The sequence below is a fragment of the Chaetura pelagica genome, unplaced genomic scaffold (genome assembly GCF_000747805.2).
Source record: "Chaetura pelagica isolate M959 unplaced genomic scaffold, ChaPel_1.0 scaffold1533, whole genome shotgun sequence".
Lineage (NCBI taxonomy): Eukaryota > Metazoa > Chordata > Aves > Apodiformes > Apodidae > Chaetura > Chaetura pelagica.
Window position 1 is genome coordinate 53,002 of NW_009952840.1, and position 9,736 is coordinate 62,737.

Consider the following 9,736-nt stretch of genomic DNA (forward strand, 5'->3'; position numbering starts at 1 on the left):
GGGAAAGAGAGGCTTCTTGCAAAGATGTTTCTTTGCCTTACCCACAGCAACACCATACAGCAACAGCAACAAAGCTTGTGCATGGTTTTCCCCTTTCACCATTAATTAAAAGGTGAAGCTTAATATTGGCTGCTGTTGTGAACATGCTCTTTTGTGCACATATACTTCAAGCTGGTAAGGGGAAAAATTATGAGCATCTGTCTTCATTTTGCAGTGGTTGTATGCTGCTATCCTCTCATTAAGGTGTTAGCATTAGCAGAGCGGTAGGAAACTGGTGTGCAGCTGGGGGAACATGTGGTGAGATGTGTTAATGGCTTCATGTTACCTCATGGTAATGGTGACATTAATGAGTCTCCCCCTGTAACTCGAAGAGTTTACACACCACCATGTAGCATCACTGAAATAATTACTGAATTTTCTTTCTGTGATATACGATGACATTATGTTTAGAGCTGCCTGGAGACATTTGTTTATCATTTACCTGATAGACACTAACAGCTCTGAAAATTCTCATTAAATTGTTCAGTGATGGATATATTTTCCTTCTTTTTCCAAACAACCATAAAGACAATAATAGCTCTTGTTCCTAAAGATGTTATTAAATGTATTTATCAGAAGGAATAGCTGAGTGAAATAAATTAAAGTGATCTTTTTATTAGCTACCTTTTTTTTAATGGAGACAAGATTGTCAACTATGACCTTTGTGAATCCTTCACAGCCATCGAAAGTCTGAGTTCAAAAATACTATTTTGATTACTGCTTAGTTTGCTCTAGTTTATTTTTAAAGGTAGGAAGAATGAGAGAAAAGAAGAACACTAGCTAAAGATCACTGCTGGTATTTCAGTAGAGCACTTCAGCTTTTTATTGCCTGTTATTTATATCACAGTCACGCTGGGAATGCTTTCCTTTGTGCTGAATGTTGCACAAATGTATTGTGATATTCTTTGTCCTCAAGGTCTTTAAGATATAAATAAACTACACAAATAGTAAAAAGAAGAACAGACACCATGAATAGATGTGATTACATGTATGTTTGAGAAGAGAATGGAAGAGAAACTGGAGTCTAGCTCAGAGGTCTGTGCCGTGGCTCATACTGCCTTCCTGAAGTACTCTCTAGCTAGATGTACACCATGTTGTTTTGCTGACATACCCTTGTACAAGGTATGAACGCTGGCTGGTGTAACTATACCAGCTAAAGTCTCAGGTGTGATATCTGAATTGTTTAAGCAGCACATGCTGCATGAAGAGCAAGGTAGTCAGATTGGATTGATGGCAAACTTGAGACGATAACATACCCACCTCAGGAACGCCTCAGTTGTGTTGCAACATTCTAGTTGTACACAGAGCTCAGACACGTATCTTGAGAGCTGTGTGCCAAATCATCTTCTTCCCAGACATAGGGTGGAGAATGCGCCATTAAGAGACAAAATTAATTGTTATTTTAAAAATTATTACTAAAGCAGTGTGGTATGACTACCTTTAACTCACAGAAATACCATTGTGATCCAAAATAAGACGTTTATTGTGACTTTCCAGATGTTTATTCAAATGATATATTAAGTGTGATGTAAATCAGGTAATGTTTTTTCTTTTCTTTTTCTCCCCAGGAATTTGGAAAGTCCTGGGAGGAAGTGCAGTCAGAGGATGACCGGGAATTACTAGATAACCTAGAAGAGTAAGAGTCACTTATGTGCCCATTTTGAAGACTTGCAAGACCATTATTGTTGAAAGCAGCTAGGGGAAAATGCTGTGCATAGCTAGCACAAAAAATTAATTTAAGCCAGTCAAATCAACTCCAAATTGTTCTCATGAAAGATGCTTTTCCACAAGGAGGGCTGTAAATTTCATATTTCAACCACAAGCCTATTTTTTGCTTGCAAGTAGTTCAAACAAGGGCCTTTTGGGTTTGTAATAATGTAGGCAAAACATTTTTTTACTAAATTGCTCTTAAAACTGGTTGAATTTCTTCAAATTTAAAAATCAAAAGTAAGTATCAAAAATGTCAGTATGAGAAATAGATGGTATTAAAAAGTAAACAGGTAAAAAGGCAACAACTAGAGATTAAAACAGGATTTTGCCCAAGGAGGCTGTGGAAGCCCCATCGCTGGAAGTGATAAAGGTCAGATTGGATGGGGCTTTGAACAACCTGGTTTAGTGGGAGGTGTCCCTGCCCATGGCAGGGGGTTTGGAACTAGATGATCTTTAAGGTCCTTTCCAACCCAAACCATTCTATGATTCTGTGATTTTGAAGGAAACTTCTCAGTGGTGCTGATTTAGGGTGGTATCTGCTTTTCCTCTGTGGTCAACTGTAGTCCAGGCCTTCAGATCACTGCAGGGGTGGCTTCCTGGGCCATAGAGAATTAAATAAGCAAGAAGTAATTTGTGAGTGTCAGGGCCCCTGACCTTCCTGGTTCTGACTGTGATTTGAGCTTAATTTTACTTGTTTACACCTGGTTGCAATAATAATTCTATTTATCAGTGTATTATGGATTTAAATTGATGTGTTAGTAAAGTATTTATTCTCTGAGTGCATGTCTAAATGTAGCATGAGTGTTTCTTTCAGGAATAATATTTTATAAGTAAATAACACTTAGAATGAACTCTGTCTGATGATTATGTCTTTGGCTGGTGTTTTGAAAGACAAGAAATGTATAAAAGACTTTTAAAACACCTTATAAAAATAAACACCAAACCCAATATTTGATGACTTGCCAAACTGGACAGAAACTCAAGTTAAGATCCTGTTCATTAGTGCAGGCAAATTCAAGTAGGACTTAACTGCCTGTCTGCACAAGAATTACCCAGCAGTGTCTTCTCAGTTTTTCTTGAATGTATGATATTTTTTTTTTAGACTGTAAACCAGATTCTAATGACATTTCCAGCTGTAAATCCACAGTGTCTCTTCTACTCCTTTAAAGTATTCTTTTTCTCTGGATTTATTTCTGGTGCTGTGAGTGGAGAATCTGAAGTGCCCTTTCACAAAATGTCTCTTCTCTTTTCCACAATTAAATGAATCTTTTTGACTCTTGATCATAAGAGATTGGTCTGACTGGGAAGAGCATCCTGTGTGTGCAGTTTGCCTGTTCTGTGAACAACAAGCAGACACCACAGAAAAATTGTATCTTCACATGCAGGTAAGACTTGCTTAAGTATCAGTTCTTTCATCACTTGGGAATTAACAAGTCAGATTGTAGCATCCTTGTTAAGATCAAATCAGCTGCTGCATTAAAACGTTCTCTTTAGTGCAGAACTGAAGTACTGCATGCATCTCTAGCATCTGTTGTCTAAAATATTCAGTGGAGTCAAGTTTTACATTGGGAGTACAACTTGCTCTTGTGAGTGTACAGGCAATAAAGAGGTAGCATCTTTAATTTTGTAATCACTTCATGAATTAATACATTTGATAGCATTTGTGTTTCAGTTTTAGTAAACTATTTAACAGGAGTGTTGCAGTTTAACAGAATATGAAAGTTTCTGATGAAACAAAACTTTTGTGTGTTTACTTCAGATATTAGTGTTTGCATGTCTATATGCATATGTCTGTGTCAGTTTATGAAAAGCTGAGCTGTTTTAACTTGGAATAGTATAAGTAGTGGAAATAAGCTATTTTATTCTTTCCTTTTTTTTTTTTTCCCCCTCCAGAAATCACATGGATTTGACTTTCCTAAAATAAAATCAGATCATGGTAAGATGCTGCAATTGTCAGCATTTGGCACTAGTGTGGAGAAAACCACATCATAAGTATACTGGAAAACAACTGTATCAATTTGATTATTTGTTCAGGCATTTAACTTTTCCATTATGGAAACTGTTTGTGCCAGCTCTACAAAAGAACACAAAGAACACTTTATTTTTCTGGAACTGTTGTTAGTGCCAAAGACGTGTGCTATTTTCTTTAAAACCATTGGATTCTTTTGCAGAGTGGTTTCTACAAATACCCACTCTATGAGTCCCAGGTCTGGCTGTTGGAGCCCTGAAAAAAATAATAATTTAACAACAACAATAATAATTATAATTAGTATTATTGTTGGTGGTGCTGTTGTTGTTATGCCTGTTAGGACTTGCTTGCAACTTAGAAGGTTGTGCTCTAAGCTGTGTTTGGCCAATGTTTGCTTTCTCCTGCAGCTTTGAGAGGAAGGAAGGTGTTTGCATTTTTTACATTGAAAGAAGGGCTGCTTCCCCTGCAGCTGGAAAAAGCATTTGTTCAGTTAATTTTGCTAAGTTACAGCATTCATTGCTGGTCTTCAGTAAACCCTTATCAATCTTTATGCTTAATCCAAGAAAGCATTTGTAAATTCTCCTGTTCCTCAAGTTCTCTACCATCTCTCCCAGGTCTGAACTTTTATCAGCAAGTGAAGCTACTGAACTTCATAAGAAGAGAAATCCATCATGGTCGCTGTTACAACTGCCAGGAGAAATTTCAGTCTAAAGGAGGATTGATAAGTCATATGGAAGAAACCAAGCACATTACATTCTTGCCAGCCAGGTCTACATGGGATCAACCACAGTAAGGGCAAACAAGTTTCTTAGGACATTGTACTGTTACTTGATAATGTCTGTAAAACTAAGTTGAAACTTCTGGTTTTTGCCAGTGCAGCAGTGCTCTGAGCTTCCCAACTCTGCTGGCCTAGATATAATAACTGGTCTCAAAACTACTCAAGAATTATAAATTCCTGTACTGTCTGAAGCTAAAATGAACACATGACACTGCTCTTCTAGTTAGATCCAAAAGGCACTATCCCCATACATTATGTCTGCACTGCCAAATTAGTATGCTAAAGAACTCATTGTTGCAAAATTGTATTTTGCCTGTATTTGCAGTTGTGCAGTGAATGGTGAAAAGTGCACTCAGAACATTTTCCCTCCTCGTGGAACTGAGGTTGAATCTGTTTACCAAAGTGATATCTCAAATGCCTCACTTGGAGCCACAGAGTTCCTCCAGTTATTCGCTCTCTATGCGGATGCAGGTCGTGCCTGGGATGGACACCTGCCACATACTTCACTGCTAGCAAAGATATGCTCTGGGCATATGGTTCTAGAACCAAACCAAACCACTTCTTTTGCATATCTAACATAGATACATGCATAATGACTACCTCACTGTAGGAATCAAAACAAGTTGGTTGTTTACCCTTATTTTTCTCCATAGCAAACAGAGAGGGCATGACATAACACTGATGCAAGACTGTAAGTAGGTTGAATAGGCCTGGGGGATGATGCCACAGGCAGTGAAGCACAGGGTGTTCTACCTCAGACATCTCAGTTTGGCGTTTGTTGTGAAACAAACCTGGATCTGCGGCCTCGGTTGTCACCACGTGCAGATGAAGAAATACCGGGAGGAACTTGTTGTTGCTGACTCTTCTGTATGGCTCTTTAAGAAGTACATGCCAGTTGATTTTTTTGGGTGTGCTGCTTACTGTCATTTCAAACAACTAGACTTTCTCATTTTTACTTTTTAAAAATCTATTCTCATACAATACGCTCAATCCCTTTCAAAGAGTGTGACTATCTGGTAATTATGCCTCGTTGCTTGCAGGTATTATTTTCCTACCTATGAAAATGATACACTTCTGTGTACTCTGTCAGACAGTGAAGATCTGATGACTGAGGATCAAAGTGAAGATGTCCCTGTTGTAAGTGAAGATATATCCAATTTAAAAGCTCTCAAACAAAGCAGTGTTTTGAACCAGCTCCTGTATGAAGAGAACAAGAGTCAGGAGGAATTTTGACCTTGAATTACCATTGCTGACCTTTATGTGGTTCTTCTGCAAGACAAAAAAAAGATACATTTTTTCACTAATACTGGAATAGAGTTTCACTCATAGATATTATCACTGGGCACATGTTATATGAAAGTGAATGCTAAATAAAATTTAAGTGTAAACTTTTTTTGTTTCTCTTCTTTAAATTCTAACTTTGTTTTAAAATGAAATGCTGGATTTTCTGCTTGGCCATCCAAATACTTTTAGTATTATTTACAAATTGAATTTTTAATTTATTATTTTTTTTTTGTCTGAATAAATCTGAATTAAAGTTCTATTTTAAGGCCATCTTCTGAAAGACATAAACAGTTGAGACAATGTGTCTTGTTATATGAGCCAATGAGTAAATCTTCTATGTGTTAAGGCTGTTAGAGAGCATATAGAAAAAAGCTTGAATTTAATTCTTGGTCTGTTATGTAAATAAATGTTTCTATTTTTAACCTTAGATGTTCTGTAAAATGAAAACAGATCTCTGTATCTCTATTATTCATCATCAATATGTAAGATATATGGTGTTTGTTCTGAAAACTGGCTCAAAGACATCAGTAGAGCTCTGTCAGGTCCATCGGTATCTGACTGCATGGAAAACTGCCAGTGCCAAGCCTAAAAAAAGCATAGGAACACTTGCAATCTTGGTTGCATCAAAGATCCAAGAATTTAAAGTAGACTTCTTGTATGGTTATGAACTGAGATGCAAAATTATTTAGGGGACTGAAGACACATAAATCCAAAGTAAATCCTCAAAATCTCAACTGAGCTGTCCATTAAAGTTACAATATTTCCTTTAATATTGAACTTTACAGTTCCCAAAGTAACAGAACATCTTCAGCATGTCCAGAAAGCACCTCAGTCTAGATAGGGCAAAGCAGCTCAGAGCATAGGTCCTGATAGGATGATCCAAACCAGGTTGTCCTGCCTGTCTTTCATTTTCAAAACTTGACAAAGTAGTTCCAGAGTTCAGGTTTGGCTTTCCATAATATGTATAACTGCTTTAAAAACTGGCAGCACATTATTTTTTCTTCTTTAGGTCAGTATTGGAGCACTCGCTCAAAGTGTAGGAGTCATTGCCCTTCCCTGTCTGGAAAGATTCAAAGCTGTAGCTTTGCCTTTGCACAGCCCTCTGCTTGAAATAGATTGCTGTCAGTAAACTGTTGTTTGTAATCGTATGGTGATGGAGAAATATATAGCAGTCCCTGGGAGCTGGGGCTAAAGTTCAAGTCTTTTCCCATATCCTGTGAAGCATCCGTATCCAGCTTCATCCAACAATATCTTTCCAAGAGTTTCTTTTAATTTGCATTGAACTTGCTTTCTCCTGGCATTACCCATCACCCACTAGCACCTCTCTTTGCTCCCTTCTTATTTTCTCTTGGGCTCAGGTGCTCTGGAGATAAATTAGAAAAACAGGATGCTGAAAGTATCCTGAGGAAGACAAATTAGCCACTTCACTGCAGAATGAAACAAAGACAGAAGCAGTATCTGACTCTGTCAAGAGGAAATGGGACAGAAGTAGTTCAGCAGATACTGAGGATACAGACAAAAGAAGGGGACAGGTGTAGTCATATGTTGTGCATTCACTCTGATTAAACTGGTATGCAAATTTAGGAGTAACAACCCCAATAATTTTGAACTGCCACATCTTACCATCTTAAATAAGCTATAGTCTGTACTTCTTACATTTGTAAATTTCTTAATTTCCCACAGTAGTTGACAAAACTGTTGCTGTTGATTATTGTTTCCCTCTTAAATAATTTTCTTCCCAAGCAGTTATTTTCTTCCTAAGTTAGAAATTGATTCTAGTCTTTGCTTTTCAGTCAGATTCTTAGCTGAGGTGGGAGTGAAAGCTGATGGGGTTTACCTTAATGATAAGTGTCTTGAACAATAGAAAAAAAAATCCACAAGAAAACTGTGTCTAAATCACTAGCACATGAATGGGTTTTATGGCAAGCCCCTCTCAAAAGGACACATTAAGGGAAAGATCAAATTGTATTGATATATTGTAAAGCGAAACTGCAAAACGTTTCCTAATCATGAGGGATGTGATGCTGAGTCACGCAAATCCCTACAAAATTAAATCAAGGATGTTAACATCAGCATTATAGAATGACTGTTATTCCTCGTTCTAACAGAAATTTGAAATAGCAATTGATCAGGTTAGAACTAAGATAATATCTAGAGTGAAAATGTATAAATAGCATGGATTGGTTGTTTTTTTCTGAGTAAAGAGAGAAAGGTACTTAGGAAAAATTTATCAGTAGTGTGTAACTGTTCACTGAAAATACAAGGCACATGAGGTGCCACATTAGGGCTGACCTTGATTCAAATACCAACAGCAAGCAACAAATTAAGCTTAAAAACTCCATGGGTTCACACAGGGATTTGGGATACTGTTTCTAGAGTAAAAATTGAGCATCTTCGCTTAGTAGAATGCTTCTAATTGACATATTGCTGAAGCATAACATATTTGCTTGCATAATTTTTCCTAGGCATTCTTGTCCTCTATCTAAAGAAAAGCCAATATCAGTGTCTGTCTTAAAAGTGAAGTTATCTTTTTGTCACAAGTAGTGGACACAGCTATGACTGCATACAGTGTATAGGCTCAGCTATTGTATGAGCAAATATATTCTTTTAACAGCAGAACATTTTTGGAAGCATTACAACAAAAATAGTGATGCCATATGCCATAGAATGGACTGAGTTGGGGTTGGCAAATGCTGTTGAGAGAGTCAAGATCAGGAGAATGAGTGGTGCTAATTGGTATGAAAAAAGCAACACTAGTTTAAGTCCAATGCACATTTCTTACAGTAATATTTCCTCTTAGCTTAGATCTTGACTTCTTAAACACACTCTCTTTGCTTTATCTGAAGCCATTTAGAAGAACCTGGGTAAAGGAGGAAAAGGGTTGTGTCCTGATGACCAGTAATTACTCCTGTCCTTTTTACAAATACCTTTAATTACGTCTTTGATACTCCTCAACACACAGTTTATTCTGACAATTCTATGCAGAATTAAACTTAATCTGACTTAGTGAGTTAATGGTCATTGACTTTCATTTAAGAGGCTTACTGTGTTCAGTTTCTCTATGACATTTGTCTGGCACGCTGTGAGAGCTGTCAGCGGCTGCTCTGGGCTGGCTAAATGGTAACTGATGTGTGAAAGACCAAAGTAAGTCCCTGAAAAGCCTCTCTGCTATTGTAATCTCTCAGTGCCATCACTGCTTCTGAGTTCACGTTAGATCTCTACTCCTGAGTAGATGTTTGTTACAGTATCTTTCTCCCATTTTACAGCGTGGTTGACCTATATCTGGTATCAGAAACTGAAATGTGAACAGAAGCACAGTCGCTTTCTTGCCAGGTTACCAGTCTCCATGCTCAAAGTCCAGAGTGGACACTGGACATAGATCTTGGCAACATCTACCATCCATTGCCATTGAGCAACAGCAAATTTCACAGCCTTGCTTATGAATTGTTGCTGTAGTAATAATCTTACGTTAATAATCTTGCATTATTTGCATTTTCTTTATATGTATACAAATGAGAATCAGAGCTCCCTGGAGAAAAGATGTTTTTTACAGGGCAAGATGGAAAATACTTTATTTTCCCTAGGAGTTTTTGTTAAGTTATGATGCTTCCTGGGATTTGCTTACAATAGAGCAAGGGAAATGTTTGTGGTCAAATTGTGCCCTCATCTATCTCTGCCAGCTACATCAACCTGGGTCGGATAACAACTGTCACACAAAGCAGGTATTTGTACTCCTGGAACAAATTGCTGCTTCTGTGTAACAGTCATTAGAATCAGCTGCTGTAGAAATACTACAGGCAACAGTGGTTGCATGAAGAACATAGTTCATATAAAATTAATTCCTTTTCTCCATGAGCACCAAATGTGCTGTTCTCCCCAGTCCTTGGGTTTTGTTTTTTCTTATTGGAAATTTCCTGCTACTAAGTCACACTTAATTTGGTTTCTTCCACCGGTGA

At 37.5% G+C, this 9,736-nt stretch overlaps 1 protein-coding gene across 1 annotated transcript in view; it reads left to right on the forward strand.

Annotated features, from left to right (window-relative positions):
- The window catches only part of ZNF277 (zinc finger protein 277), a 33,717-nt gene extending 27,836 nt beyond the window's left edge, over window positions 1-5,881 (forward strand). The window contains exons 7-11 of the mRNA XM_009995171.1: window positions 1,608-1,675; window positions 3,038-3,134; window positions 3,643-3,685; window positions 4,333-4,507; window positions 5,537-5,881. Of these exons, the coding sequence (XP_009993473.1) occupies window positions 1,608-1,675; window positions 3,038-3,134; window positions 3,643-3,685; window positions 4,333-4,507; window positions 5,537-5,729 (576 nt within the window). The 3' untranslated portion in view covers window positions 5,730-5,881. The remainder of the gene's footprint in view (window positions 1-1,607; window positions 1,676-3,037; window positions 3,135-3,642; window positions 3,686-4,332; window positions 4,508-5,536) is intronic.
- The last annotated feature ends 3,855 nt before the right edge of the window (window positions 5,882-9,736 follow it).